This window comes from Sarcophilus harrisii, chromosome 2, assembly GCF_902635505.1.
Source record: "Sarcophilus harrisii chromosome 2, mSarHar1.11, whole genome shotgun sequence".
Taxonomy (NCBI): Eukaryota; Metazoa; Chordata; class Mammalia; order Dasyuromorphia; family Dasyuridae; genus Sarcophilus; species Sarcophilus harrisii.
In genome coordinates, this window is record NC_045427.1 from 143,667,173 (window position 1) to 143,683,265 (window position 16,093).

Below are 16,093 nucleotides of genomic sequence, written 5' to 3' on the forward strand. Positions count from 1 at the left end.
TATAGAAGGTTCTATATAAATACTTATTTCCTTTTCCTTTCCCCTTCTGCAGGATCCCTTTGCAGTTATATTTCATAATAATGGATTAGGATTCATCTATACACAGGTAAGGAGTAGGACCTAGGTATACATTGATTCATGATACTGGCTGCTGGAGACATAATTCTAACTTGCCATCCAATGTGAATATTAAAAGTCTTATGATGTCTGAAGATATTCTTGGACATTCCCTTTATTAATATGAGATAGACCATGTAACCATTCTGAATATTGGTTTTCTTATCTGTAAAAATGAATGCATTCGAATGAGTGATCTCAAAGTCATTTCTAAGACAGTGACACAATAGAAAAAGCTCTAAACTTGATAGTCAGAAAACCTGGGTTTGAATGCCAGCTCTGCCACTTTCTAGTCATGTGGTTTCAGACAAGATAATGAGACTCAATTTCCTTATCTTTAACATGTAGATAATAGTATATTATCTGTCTCTTATGATTCTTTAAAGAATGTTCCTTGTAAACTATAATGTGATGTAGAAACGAACCATTATTCAACACCTGGCACAATGTCTGGTGTATTATAAGCACTTAATAAGTCTTTGATGATTGATTTTTGTAATTCCACATCTAAACAGATGGAAGAGCATCCTTCCTCCATCAGCCTCACCTTAACTGTTCCCACCAAGATCTTCTGAGCTGTGATGATTAGGTCTTCTTGGTGGCACTGATTATCTGGGTGAATATAGAGCTTCTGAGCCACTAGTAATATGTTCTTCCCAGACAAGAGTAGAAATTCAGCTGCTGGTACCATTTCCATTTTCAACACCTCCTCATCAGATTCTCCTGCCAACCTGGACAAAATATATTATTTTAAATTTGTAAATTTGTAAATATCTTTATTCAGGTGATTGTCAGAGGAAGAAAAATGGAACACCATTTTGGCAAATTCCATTACAAATAAGGATTCTATATAACCAAAAAACAATGATTTATTTTTGGAGATGGTCCATAGTAACTTTCCACATATATGCATACATACATATATATATTTATCAATTAATACAAAAAGCTGCTATAAATATTTTTGTAAAATAGATTCTTTTCCCTTTTTTGGATGTCTTTGGGATATACACTTGACAGTGGTATTGTTATGCATATGCAAAGGTTATGTATAATTTTCTTGCCATTAATTCTGAATTGTTCTCCAGAACTGGTTGGATAAGTTCACAACTTCACCAATCCTGTTTTTCCACATCAATTCCAACATCCAATATTTGCATTTCTTTATCAATAGGGATTTAGGGCATTTTTTTCATATAACTATAGGTAGCTTTGATCTCTTTATATATTTGAGAAAGGCAGCCTTTATCAGAAATACTTCTTTTTTTTTTTTCTTTAATAGCCTTTTATTTACAGGTTATATGCATGAGTAACTTTACAGCATTAACAATTGCCAAACCTCTTGTTCCAATTTTTCACCTTTTACCCCCCCACCCCCTCCCCCAGATGGCAGGATTACCAGTAGATGTTAAATATATTAAAATATAAATTAGATACACAATAAGTATACAACCTCATCATTTCTTAAGGTAGAATAGTATTCCATCACATTCATATGCTTAGCCATTCCCCCATGATGCCACCACAAAAAGAGCTGCTATAAATATTTTTCCATATTGATCCTTTTCCATTTTCTTTGATTATTTTTTAAGATAAGGAACTAGCAATTATATTGCTGGATTAAAGGCTATGCACAGTTTTTTGCCCCTTTGGGCAGAGATCTAAATTGTTCTTCTGAATGGTTACTGTAATGTCTGAGCTAGCTCTAGGAGGGTCTCAGGATGGATCTTGGAAGGGATGAAGACAGGACAGCTACCACAAGGCTGGTCGAAGATGGAGTCCAGAGTCTGGAATCTAGAGTCTCGAATCTTCTCTGTGTCTGTGGCTGAGAGAGCCTTCTGTGTCTGAGACTCCCTTAAATACTTCAATATGATTACATCACCACAGCACACTGAGCATGTGCAACCATTACATCACCATATCACATTAAGTATATATTTAGAGACCCATTATCTCACACTGAATAGGTGCTTAATTATAAACACCCTGCTGTCCTTGATTCATATACACCTTTTCAGAGTTCCACCCTCTACAGGTTGGATCATTTTATGATACCATCAATAATGCACTAGTATCTATTTTTTCCACATCTTCCCTAGCATTTGTTAATTTTAATTTTCTTAAATGTTAGCCAATCTGATGGGTGTAAGGTGGTACCTCAGAACTGTTTTAATTGGCATTTTCTAATCAATAGTGATTTAGAGCATTTTTTTCAAGTGACTATTGATAGCTTTGATTTTATTCTTCTAAAAATTGCCAGTTCATATCTTTTGACCATTTATCAACTGAGGAATTGCTCTTACTAAATTAATTTATTTAAGGAAAAGAATGTTCCTAAATCACATTTCTGTGGCACCTTAGGGTCCATAAAATACTTTTCTCTAAATAACCTTATAAAGTGGGTAGTACATCTTCCATCTTACATATGAGAAAACAATTATCAGAAATACTTCTTACAAAATAAATTTCCCCCTTGTCTGCTTTCCTTATAATTTTAGTTGCATTGGTTTTGTTTGTAAAAACCTTTTTAATTTTATAGAATCAAAATAATCTATTTTACATTCTGTAATGCCTTCTATATTTTCTTTTTTCTTAATTTTTTCCTTATCCATACATCTGACAGATAAACTATTCCATGCTCTCAATTTGTATATGGTAAATAATTTACCCATTTTGACTTTAACTTGGTACACAGTATGAGATGTTAATCTATACTTAGTTTCTGCCATTGCATTTTTCAGTTTTCAAGCATTTTTTCTCAGACAATGAGTTTTTGTTCCAAAAGCTTGAATCTTTGAATTTATCATAAACTAGTTCACTATAATCATTTACTATAATGTAATTTGTACATAATTTATTTCACTGATTCACTATGTTCTTAGCTAGTAGCAGATTGTTTTATTTTGTCATTAATCATTTGATAAATGTGAGGTGGAACAATTGTCTTAATTTCTTCTTCATAGGTAGTGAATTTACCCCTTTCATTTTTGATACTAATAATTTGAGTTTTTTCTTTCCTTTTAAAAATCAAATTAATCAATTTGTAATTTTTTCCAGTTTAATGTTTAATGTCCAATTCATTGATGAGACTTTTCTTCATTTTGTTGATGTAAGCAATTAGAGATAGAAATTTTCCCCTTTATACTTCTTTGGCTACATTCCATAAATTTTGATATGTTGTCTCATTGCTATCATTTTCTTTAATGAAATTGTAGATTGTTTCTATGGTTTATCCTTTGGCCTACTTGTTTTTAGGATTATGTTTTAATTTCCAACTAATTTTAATCTCTTTTTCCATTGCTCATTACTGAATGTTATTTTTATTACATTATGATTTAATGGAAATGAGTGAAGTCTTTATATCCTAATAACATATTCAGTTTTTGTGTAGGTGCCATGTACTGTGAAGAAAAGATCTTCCCATTCCCATTCAGTGTTCTCCAGAGATCTATCATATCTAAACTTTTCAGAATTTTATTCACTTCTTTAATTTCCTTATTAACCTCCTTACCTAGATTTATCTAGTTCTGATAGGGGAAAGTTGAGGTCCCCCACTAATGTAGTTTTATTATCTATTTCCTTATATAATTCATTCAATTTCTCCTTCAAAAATTTAAATGTTATACCATTTGGAACATATATGTTTCTTATTGATATAACTTCATCATCTATGGTAACTTTCTTTATTTCTTTTAATTAGATCTATTTTTGCTTTTGTTTTTCCCAAAATCAGAATTGATACCCCTGCCTTCTTTGCTTCAGCTGAAACATAATAGATTCTGCTCCAACCTCTTACTTTTGCCCTATGTGTATCTCTATGCTTCAAATGTGTTTTGGGTAAACATGTTGTACGATCCTATTTTTAATCTATGCTGCTATCTGCTTCCAATTTATTGCTGAACTCACTTCTTTTACATTTATAGTTATAATAATTAACTTTGTATTTCCCTCCAGACTATTTTTCTCTTGTTTATCCTTTTTCTCTTACCCCCTATACTTTCCCTCATCACTAGTGTTTTACTTCTGACCACCATCTTTTCCATTATACCTTCCCTTTTATCCATTTCCTGCTCCCCCTCCTATTATCCCTGTAGGGTAAGATGGCTTTCTATATCCTACTAAATATGTCTGTATATATTCTCTCTGAGCCAATTTTGATGAGAGGAAGATTAAAACTTTTTCCACCACTAAATCCATCTTTCCCATCATTATGATAGATCTTTCATGCTTTTTTATGTAGGATAATTTTCCCCATTCAATCTACAATCCCTTCTTCTTCCCGTGAAATTTTCTTTCTCACTCCATATTTTGTTTTTTAGGGTATCATCCCATCAAAATCACCTTATATCAATACCTTTTTCTACACATAATCCTATTTGCTCTTAGTTTTTTTAACTAAGTAGTTAAAGTTAGTTTTTTTAAGAGTTACAAATATTATCTTTCCATGTAGAAATATAAACAATTTAATCTTATTGAATTTATGTTTTCTCTTTCTTGTTTCTTTTTTGCTTTTTAAGTTTCCCTTGAATCTTGTATTTGGAGATCATAATTTTTATTCAGCTCTGGTCTTTTAATTAGAAATATTTGAAAGTCCTCTATTTCGTTAAATATCTATTTTCCTCCTGAGAGATTATATTCAATTATGCTGGGTAAGTGATTCTTGGTTGCAATCCTAACTCCTTTACCTTCCAGTAATCATCTTCTAAGCCCTTTCATTCTTTAATGTGGAAGCTGCCACATCCTGTGTAACTCTGATTGTAACTTCACAATATTTGAATTGTTTCCTTTTGGTTGCTCATAATACTTTCTCCTTGATTTGTGAGTTCTGAAATTTATTTATGATGTTCCTAGGAGTTTTCATTTTGGGTACTGATCAGTGGATTTTTTTCAATTTCTATTTTGCCTTTTTGTTCTAGCAGATTTTTTTGATAATTTCATAAAAGATGTTATCTAAGCTTTATTATTGTTATTATTATTATTATTATTATTATACCTTTCGGGCAGTCTGACAATCCTTATATCATTGCTCCTAGATCTGTTTTCTAGTTCAGTTGTTTTTCCAATAAGAAATTTCACATTTTTTCTATTGTTTTATTGTATATTGATGTCTAATAGTGTTATTAATTTCCACTTGTTCAATTATAATTTTTAAGGAGTTATTTTCCTCAATAAATTTTTGTATATATTTTCCTATGCTATTCTTTTTTTTTCATGATTCTCTTGTATTAGTCTCATTTCTTTACTTGATTTTTCTTCTACTTCTCTTTTTTAATTCCTTTTTTAAGCTCTTCCAAGAATTCTTTTCAGGCCTGAGACCAAATTACATTTTTCTTTGAGATTTCATATGTGGTTATTTTGATATTATTGTTCTCTTCTAATTTTATATGCCTTGATTCTCCCTATCACTATAGTAGATTTCTGTAATCAAGATCTTTTTTGTTTTTTGTTCATTTTTTCTGTCTTTTTTGTGACTTGGTATTTTTAATGTAAAAGTTGAGCTCTGGTCCTGCAGGTCCAAATTTTTTGTGTTGGGGCTCTGGATCTTACTGCTGGCTTTCAGTGAGTTCAGGGCTTACCTGCTTGCTTTTTCTGGAGATCAGTTTTCCCTTCTGATTTATACCAAGGTTGAGGAGTGGGACCTCCCTGTTGGCCTTCCCTGGTAGTGGAGTTTAGCTGCTGGCTTGCTCTGGGGATGGAATGTTGCTGCTAGCTTACTATAGTAAGCAGAGTCTTTCTGATAGCTGGCCCTGAAGGAGAGATGTTATTGCTGGTCTGCTCCAAAGGCGGGTCCTGCCAATGGGTTGCTATGGAAACAGAGTCTCTCTGCTGGTAGGTCCCAAGGTAGGTCTGGTTTGCTTTGGGGAGGAGCTTCATTACTGGTCAGCAATGGGATCAAGGTCTCACTGGTGGCTTGTTGCCCCTGCACATTCTGCTCACTTGCCTAGGGGGCTACTGTTTAGGTCAAGGGTGAGACCTCACTAGTATATTGCCCCAGGCTGGGAGTTTTACTGCAAAGCCCCTTGCTGTCAGGCTGGCTCCTGTTTGTATCTTGCTTTTATCTTACCCACTGAGACAGACTTTTCTTGCCATGTTGGTAAACTGCTTCTCTACTCCTAAGTGTGTATCCATATCTATATCTATATCTATAAATCACAATTGAAGATGAGAAAATTGAGTCAGAGAGAAAATATGAGTTGCTTATATATAGTCACATGTCTAAAAAGTGTCAGAACCTGGCTTAGAACTCAGGTCTTCTGAGACCAATGCCTCAGTGCAGGGAAACCCCTCATCAGAATTTCACTTGTTGAAATTAAAACCTTCTATAGAGCTAATTGGTGCTTTGAAAAATGATAGCTAGTAAATATCTTCCCCTTGACCCATCTCCAAATAAGATAGCTTAAGATATGGCCCTGGCCATTTACTGGAAAACCAGACCTGGGCCAATCAGCTAATCTTGAGAGATGCTGAAGTTGCAAATTCTTCCTAGTACCTGAAGCATAGGAAAAGTAATGACAAAGAGTTCCCTGGACTGTTCCTTGCCATTTAATTCCTTCTTCTCTGTGCTGATTATTACCATTTTGCCTCTGGGAACTCTCTGAGGAGTTTCTCTAAAAGCCTAATGGAGCTTGAATCCAATGTATAATATTAATTATTTGTAATTGTACCCTGAGATGCAGGTTTTATGGTTTCACCATGGATTGGAGGATGGATAATTCCCTTCATAATTAATGTCCCAATAGCCCACAGTGCTACCGAATAGTCAGTTTGTATTGAAATGTCTGGAGAAAAAGTCACATAAGGTTAAATTTCTCCAGCATTAATGTTACATCACAAAGTTAATCTGTAAGGAATTTCAGCTGAGATTAGTGATGTCTACTGCACTTAGGGACATACAAATGAATTTTAAATAGCCCCTTTCTCAAAGTAAGAACTTCCCTGAAATTAGTTACAGAATCATGGACCATAGAATGTTGCTGGAAGGGACTTTAGGGCTTATCTAGTGATTGAATCATGAATGCCTAGAACTAGCAGCACCTTATAGATAATCTATCTCACTTTACAGATGAAATTACTGAGTTTTGGAGAGTTTAAATGATTTGCTTAATATCACAGATAGTAAGAACCTTTAGCTACTCAAAATACTCTTTCCAAGGTCATCAATGATCTAATCCAGAGTTCTTTATGCTGTTCCTCCCATTATAAATATATATATTCATTGATTAACTTTATTCAACTTTTAACATTAAGGTTATTCTCTCTTCCTCCTATTTAATGAGAAAGGGATCATCTTTGAAGCCCCATCCAACTCAAATGACCTATCTCTGTCCTCATTTTCCTTGAGCTATTAAAACATTTTACAGTTGATCATATCATTCTTGACATTCTTTTTTATCTTCTGATTTCCACAGTACTAATCTCTCCTGATATTCCTACCTATATGACTTCTCCTTGGTTTCCTTTGCTGGTTTTTCTTTCTCCTTTTCTTCTTTTCCCCAAATCTAGGCATCTATGAAAATTTTGTTCTCAACTTTCTTCTCCTATATTTCTGTTTCTTCCCTTGGCCATATTGATGTATCTTATTATGATAATAGTATAAGAAAATTAGGTCTGGTCTCAGATCACCTGTGTCCCTACATCTTTGGCACTTAGTATTTGTGTGACTTTGAGTAAATAACTTCTTAGGACTCAAGTTTTGTCCCCCATAAAATGAGGGATTTGGATTAGATTTCCTCTGAGGTCCCTTCTGTCAGTCTATGATACATGACTTAAAAATTCTTTCTAAATCTACATCTCCATTATCTCCTCTCCCCAGTCTGAAATTTTCCACTGCCTTTTAGACCTCTACATATGGAAATCTTATTGAATATTCAATAAGATTTCATTGAATATCTCAAATTAAATATATCCAAAGGTGAAGAAATCTCCACAAAACCTGCCTCTTCCAATTACTTTATTCTTATTTCTAGCACTAGTCACTCAGGCTTGAAACCTCTGAGTCATCTTTGATTCTCCCCTAACCTTTACCCTGTTCTTCCAATGAACTGCCAAATTTAATCAATTCTGCCAGTCACTTACTGGTCATGTGTACCCTCTTTTACACTCCCATTTCCACTCTCCTCATTACTGCTTACCAATACTAGATTAGACTTTTAGTGGATCTCCCTGCCTCCAGTTTTTTTCTCTCCAGGCCAATTTTTACACTTCTGTCAAAGCATCCTTCCAAGACACAAGTCTAATCACATAATTCCCTAGTTCACCTTCAATCAGACCCCATACTTTATAAAGGATAAAACACAAACTCCTTGCTCTGACATTCAAATTCCTCTACCATTCATTTGAGAACTGAATTTTAATGCAATTGGTTTTCCTTGTAATTCTATGTATTTTATTTCATGCATTTAAAAACATTAATCTGAAAGAGGGGTCCATAGTCTTTAGAGATTGCCAGAGGAGCCCATGACATGAAAAAGGTCAAGGACCTTCACCTTAGAGTCAGAATGGCATAGAGTTCTCTACTTAGATTCAGGAATAAGAAGACTAGCTAACATTTATATAACTCTTAGTGTTTTTTTAAATGGTTTACCCATATCTCATTTGTGAAATTTTGTGAGGTAGGTAGTAGTATCTCCTTTGTATAGATAAGGAAACTGAGTCTGAGAGATTTTAAGTTATTTTTTTCAGAGTTACACAGTCAGTAAATTACTAAGGCAGGATTTGAATTTGGATCTTCTTGATTCTAACCATGTACTCATGACCTGGGTTTAAATCTTGCCTCTCATATTTACTAGCTATCTATCTATAATAAAGTCCTTAACTTCTTTGACCCCAGTTCCCTTAACCATAAAGTAGAGGTGATCTACCTTGTAAAGTTATTGTGAGAATCAAATGGAATAATATATGTAAAGCATATTGAGAATTTTTAAGTGCTTCATAAATGTCAACTTTTATCAATTATTATTATGGACTGAATATAATCATTACCAGTAGAGGGAATTCCAACAACTAAAAAGTTGATAGGTTTTTGACATATTGAGGTTGAATTAGACCTTAAACAAAGGTTTCACTAAAAAAACTCACCAATGATTTGACAAATGACATATATAAGTGGGTTTGGATTTGAGAAAATATTACCTTTTTGCAAAATGTGCCAGTTGTTCACTGGCTTTTGCCAACTCCTCTGCCATTGTCCCTAAGCCAGCAAATGTTTCATTCTCCACATCTCTTCTCTCCATTGAGATAATTAAATGGCAAAGCTGGGCAACCATTGAGGAGATAATTCTCTCAATGTTTTTGTTATAGGTGATTGAACTAATGTCACACAAATGGAAAGCCTCCATTGAGTTTAACCTGTAAATAAAATGGAAAACAAATTTAATATTGGCAACCACAATTATTTCTTGTAGAAGTACAGCTGGAGGGGCAGCAAGTCTGTGCTTGTGACATATTTCATTCACTTAAAATCTATCTTCCAGGTTAGTCAGTGTGGAAGGCAAGTGAGTATTCCCTTTCTCTCTTTTTGTGCAATAGTGAAGGTTCAGTGTCATAGGATTTAGAGCTGGATGAGATCTTAGGGATCATCTAGCTTCTTTTTTTTTTTACAGAAGGAGAAATTGAAGTCCTGAAAGGATGTTTAATTAATTCTCTTTCTGTCAGGGACCCTCTTTATGAGTATCCCAAAGTAGTCCCTTCTACTACCAAGTTAATATGTCTGACTCCCCATTATAAATAAGAAGATATTTACAATCCCCAATTGTCTCCTCTCCCAAAGCATTTATTATACAATTTATCCCTGAGCTATAGTCAAATGATTCCAGCCCTAACCAGGTAAAGCATACCAAGATGAGAAGGTACTCGATCTGAAAGGAAGAAAGTCAATCAAATGGTAAACAAATACTATTCACTGTAATGGGCTGAAGCTTGAGTTGATGCACTGAGGTCCCAAGCACATGAGACTAAATAGTAATTGGACCATACTCTATTAATATACATGCTTGGAGAAAGAATGGTCCCCACCCACTCTTTGTGCAAGTCCTAATGTGTTGTATAGGAAATGACGATTTTGGTGGGTGGAGGCAGAAGGACAGGAAGAGAGGCAGGGAGAGACTGCTGGCTGGCTTCCTGTTGCAGCTGCACACATTGCTATCGTGATCCCCCCCTTCACCTCCAATCCTTCTTCACCTCTACTGAGAATAAAGATTGAAGATTTTCCCTTAATCTGAATTCCTGACTCTGGTTGATTTTAAAATACGCAGTCATCACAATTCACAATCTGTATAATACATTGGAGAGTAAGCAGAGGCATTCTGATAAATGTTCAACTGGCTTTCCAAACCATGAAGCTCACACTTTCAAGTTTAATCTGAATTGTTAATATTTTCTTTTGTTTTAATTTATTTTATTTGAAAAAAAAAAACAGTAAGAAAGAAAGAAAAACAGAAAAAACACAAAACAAAATAAAGGGAAACAAATGAGAACATTGTCATGTGCCCAGCAAAACATCAGGGAGGACTCAAATATATAACAACAAATTACCAAGAAAGTATATATATATATAGATAGATAGATAGATAGATAGATATAGATAGATATATAGATATATGTAGAAGAAATCATATTCATTAATGTCCATTTTTTCTTTACTTTATAAATTTTTCTTTGGTTCTCTGCTGCATAACTTATTTACTTTATTCTTTTTCCCTTTCATCCCCACCACTATCTTCAAGTAAGCTACAGTTTAAAAATATATTTATGTATACAGATGTAGATATATACATACACACACACTCACATAACCTCTCATATATAACACATAACCTGCTACCACTTTAATTAAATTTTGCTACATAACTTGTCTTGCTATTACTTAACCTCCCCCCACTCAAGAATTCCTCCCTTGACTTCTTTCCTCATCCTTTGCTTCCTCATCTGCCCATCCCACCCTCCCACTCTTTCTTTATAGATGTTGGAGGGTGAAGCATATATGTAATGTTACCTATTGAACACATTTCCAAGATAAATAGGTTTTTAGAACTATGAGCCCTCTACCTCCCTCTAATGCCTCTATGTCTATTCTTTCTCTGTATCCCATTTGCATAACATGTTTACTATTTTTATCTTAACTCTACCAATCTTTCTTTTGAACTACCTAATTGTTGATGTGAATCTTAAGCATATAATTTACATATATAAAAAACATAAATAAAATTTGTCCATGTTTAAATAGCTTGTCCATGTTAAAATTAATTAGTTAATTAATTAAAATTGATCTTTCATATTGGTTCTTATATTCTGTTAAGTTTGGGTTTCATTGACAGAAAGTCCTGAAAATCTGTAAATTCATCGAATGTCCATTTTTTTTCATTCAAAATTATGGATAATTTTGCTGGATATGATATTTTTGGCTGTCTTTTGATTGTCAGTAGAAATGTTTCCAGGACCTGCAGTCTTTTATCGTAGCTGATGATGTCTTGTAAAATTCTAATTGTAGCTCTAGCTTATTTAAATTGTTTTTTTTTTCTCTATGATTTGGGAGTTTTGAAATTTGGCATATGGGTGGACTTTTTCTGTTTCTACTTTCCCCTCATGTTTTATCACTCCAGAAAAATTTTCTTGGATTTTCTCCTGCATTATTGTGTCAAGATTCTCTTTTTAGTCAGGACTTTCTGGCAGTCCATTTATTCTTATATTTTCTCTTTTTGATCTGTTTTCCAGATCTGTCATTTTTCTTATGTTTCACATTCTGTTCTGTTTTCTAGACAACCAAAATAATGAATAAAGCCTTTATTTGTATCATTTGTTACAAAAATGTTAATGATCACTTTGAAATTTAAGAATGTTCTCAAAAGCTGTCTGAGCTGACTTCATCACACTCTTGAGGAGTAACCCAGCTGAGGGACCAATCTTCTTAAGACAAAAACTAGCTAGAAGTGACCCCTGTTGGTTATTCATTATTTTTCTCTCTTGGGGTCACCTTTCATATCTCCTCCAATGAATAGTGATACCCTTTGAAGCAAATGTATCCTATTAACTTTCCCCTTACATCATCAGCAGTAAAGTATCTAAACAATATTCCTTTGGATCTTGTATTATAATATTCAAAATCTGAGGGCTGTTTCTAACTTGTTTTTTATAAGATTGCACTTAGCCATTTTTTTATTTATTTGCCAACCCCACAGACTTGTATCCTTTTACATTGAGGCACATTTTGAAGAAGCATCATAAAATATTGAGGAGTAGAAATATTTTTTAATTTCTTTTTTATTATTATCAACTTGATAAATATGATCATTTCTATATACAGAGAATAGAAAAAAATTGAGTTTGAAAATAAAACATTATATACAGATCATAGGGTTTTTATTGTTGTTGTTTGCTTGTTTGTTTTAGTATATATAAAAATTAGCATGGTGGTTCCAAAACTGTCCTATTAGTCTTCACTTTTTTCTGAATTTCCTTCTGCTTTCTTCTTAGTATTTATGAAAACGTTTTATCAGTACTCTTGTCTTCTTTTGGGGGATAACTACAACTGCTCTACCCTTTATAAATGTTTTTTCCACTGTTATACCATCCCAACTCCCAAAATCAAAGGAAAAAAATAGTTTAGTTAATAAAAACAAATCCATGATTAGGCTCCCGTGAAAATGAATGTTTAATTCTATACCTCTACAGGGATGGAAAGAGTTCAAAAGAATCTACTAGATATTGCCCTGGCAAAGAAGTTGTTTCTTTATCATGCAAATTCACAAAGTATCTTTGATTTCATTATCATATGGAATGACTATATGGGAACTCCCTCCATCAGTGCAGAACATAATCATCTAGTAACCATTATGACCCAGTAAATAAGTCCTAAGTAGGGGTCCATGGTTTAGAGAGTGACTAATCCATGGTAACAAAGCTAATAAATGTCAGAGGTAAATTTTAACTCAAATATTCCTAATTCCAAGCTCAGAACCCTCTGTAAATCAAGTCTGCAAGCATTTACTAAGTGCCTATCATATGCCAGACACTGTGCTAAGTTCTGAGGATACAAATACAAGCAGAAAAAATTATCATTCCAACCCCCTTTATATTCTAATAGTGCAACACAACACATAAATAGATATGGAATTGTAGGTGGGGTAGGAAGAAGTTACCCATGTTGGGGTATGGTGAAGAAAGTCTGGAGAGTTAAGAGTGGAGCCCAGAGAATAGTAATGACAAGACTGGATGAACACTTCCCTTAAAATTGTGGCTCTGGAAAGAACTGACTGATTAAAGGAAGGAGCCAAAGAAGCAGAGATAATAAAGCTGGGAAAAGGCTGTGATGGAATGAGCTTTGAAGAGCTCCAAGGCTCCTTCAGCATGGTAGAGAAACAGAGAGATTGGAGTAGAGCTTAGAGAGGTTTTATTCATATATTTGTTTGTTTTGTTTACATTACCTGAAAAAAAAATATGTGATTCATGAAAATTTCTATATTAACTGAAAAAAAATCTGTATTTTTTTTAGTGTTTGTCTAGCCAAATATAAACTGCTTCGTCTGGTGCTCTGTTTCAAAATGAATTTGGGTTAACAGTGGCATGAAGTTCCCAAGATGGAATTCTCCTTCACATTGGTAGTAATAATAATAACAATAACAATTTATTAAGTATTTTACTGTGTGCCAGGAACTGTACTAAATGATTTACAAATATTATCTCATTTTATCCTCACAACAACCTGAAAAGTCGGTGCTATTATTATCTTCAATTTATAGTTGATGAAACTGAGACAAATAGTAGTTTAAGTGACTTGCCCATAGTCATAGTAAGTAAATGAATCTACATTTGAACTCAGGTCTTCCTTACTCCAGTTTCAGTCCTCTATTCACTGTGTCACCAAGCTACCTGCCAAGTACCTGTAAAATACCACCCAATAGTACACAATGTTGCTAAAGTCAACACTTTTCATCTTCCCATTCTCTCCCCGGATTGTGTTTAGTTAGATCCTCATTATAGTTGGAGGAAATGATTGAAATTTGGGCCTCAACACAAGAATTGCTTCAAAATGACAGCAGGAAATAAATCAAATTACTGATTTATTTAGAAAAGAGGCAAGGAACATTTAGTCTCTAGGCTGGATTCAGTCCAATCCAACAAGCATTGGTTAGCATCTACTATGTGCAGGGCAATGTGGTGTGGTTAAGAAGATGGTTAAGAAGACCTAGTTTCAAATCCTTCCTCTGTCATACATTAGTTATATAACCCTGGACAGGGTGGCTTAAACTCAGTGCCCCATGCAACTCTAAAAATATGAGATACAGGACAGGTACTGATCTACAGTAGTAGAGAAAACTTTTCATTTGGGAGTCCCCTATTCCCATAAAATTATAAAGCCAGTATAAAAAAAATTGTTCTAGGCAGAATATCAGGCATTATAGATAGAGTAATAGAGATAACATTGACATTTCTTGCAAGAAGGTTCCACTTAAATTAAGGGAAAAACCATATATAAGCAAAGGTATGGTACAAGGGAAGATGAGATGTGTTATATAGGGCAAATACAGACAAAGTTCTATAAGAAATTTCAGAAGGGGTTTTAACATTGGGAGATAGGAAAGGTAATATCAGGGAAAGGTTTTCTAGAGGAATAGCATCTGAATTGTATCTTAAATGAATGGAAAGATGTAATTAAAGGTGGAAAGAGTCCATTCCAGACTTTGGAAATGACAGGAACAAAAGCACAAAAGCAGGAGAAGAAAGCAGATGACAGTAAAGATGGTGAATAGTCCACTTTGGTTGTAACAAAGAATAAATGAAGGTATGTACATTTGAGAATACAGTAGGTTAGAGCCAGATGATGGAGGAACTCGGGTGTTAATGCTTTATAAACTCCTCATTCTACCAGTAGCTAATAAAGAACAACTAAAATTTTCTGAGTTAAGGAGTGATATGTTCACAGTGAGTACATTAGCAAAAGTACTCAGGCAGTGCATTGAAGGTTAGATTGGAAATGGAATAGACAGGAAGTGGACAGACCAGGGAGAAAGCTATTATAGTAATCTAAGTCAGATAAAATGAGAACTTCTAAATAAGATGGGTTGCATCAGGAATTGAAAAGATAAAAGAAATGCTTTGGCAATGGAAATAACAAGATTTAATAACTGATTAGATTTGGAGAGAGAGAGAAAGAGATGGGGGGAAGGTAGAATCAAAGATGACTCAAAGGTTTCTGACTGAGGTGACTCAGGAGTATGGTGGCCTTGACAGAAGTGGAAAAATCATGGGGAAGGTGAGAGAGAAGAAAATTAGTCCTATTTTGTATTTGGCTCTAAATCAATTTCATTTGGCAAGTATCTAGAAGCAATTCCAGTTATGTTTACAGTTGCAAAAAACATAATGTAGCTTTAAGAGGTTGATGTCCTAAAAAGCCTCAAGATTCTCAGGATTTCAGAGTCTGAAGGGACCTTAGAAGCCTTCTAGTTTTTAAGAAGGTTTTCCTAACAACCTTCAATTTTTCTTTTTGCAAATTCTACCCATTCCTCCTTAGTTTTATGTGCCTCAAAAAAGTAGACCTTTTTTTTGCCAACAACATAAGATATCTTATGTTTACCAGAAGTTTGGCTTTTTATCCACTAAAAATGAGGGGCAACAAGAATTTCAAGCATTCTGGTGCTACCAGGAGTTAAGTAGTAATTAGAATATTTTTGCAATTTTTGAGTGTGTGTGTCTGTGTGTGTTTGTTTGTATAGAGAAGGAAAATAAAAATAAGCAATAGGCGAAAATTTCAGAGGCAATTCAGGTCCTTTGTCAGGAAAAACTTTTTAGAAATTAGATTAGTTCACCAATGAAATGAATGGCACACTTTGGAAGGTAATGTTCTTTCCTTGGAAGTCTTTAAGCAAAGATCAAATATCCATTTTAAAGCATATTATACTAGATATACTATGTATAAAAAGTATAGAAAAAATAGAAAAAAAGTATAGAAAAAATACTTTTTCATTTTGAACTAGACTAC

The 16,093-nt window shown here is 33.9% G+C and overlaps 1 protein-coding gene across 1 annotated transcript in view; it reads right to left on the reverse strand.

The window, feature by feature from the left end:
* Positions 1 to 16,093, reverse strand: part of LOC111718642 — a 61,126-nt gene that overhangs the window by 24,950 nt on the left and 20,083 nt on the right. The window contains exons 2-3 of the mRNA XM_023494821.2: positions 9,250 to 9,465; positions 665 to 848 (exon numbers count right to left, since the gene is read on the reverse strand). Coding sequence (XP_023350589.2) covers positions 665 to 848; positions 9,250 to 9,455 — 390 coding nt within the window. The 5' untranslated portion in view covers positions 9,456 to 9,465. The remainder of the gene's footprint in view (positions 1 to 664; positions 849 to 9,249; positions 9,466 to 16,093) is intronic.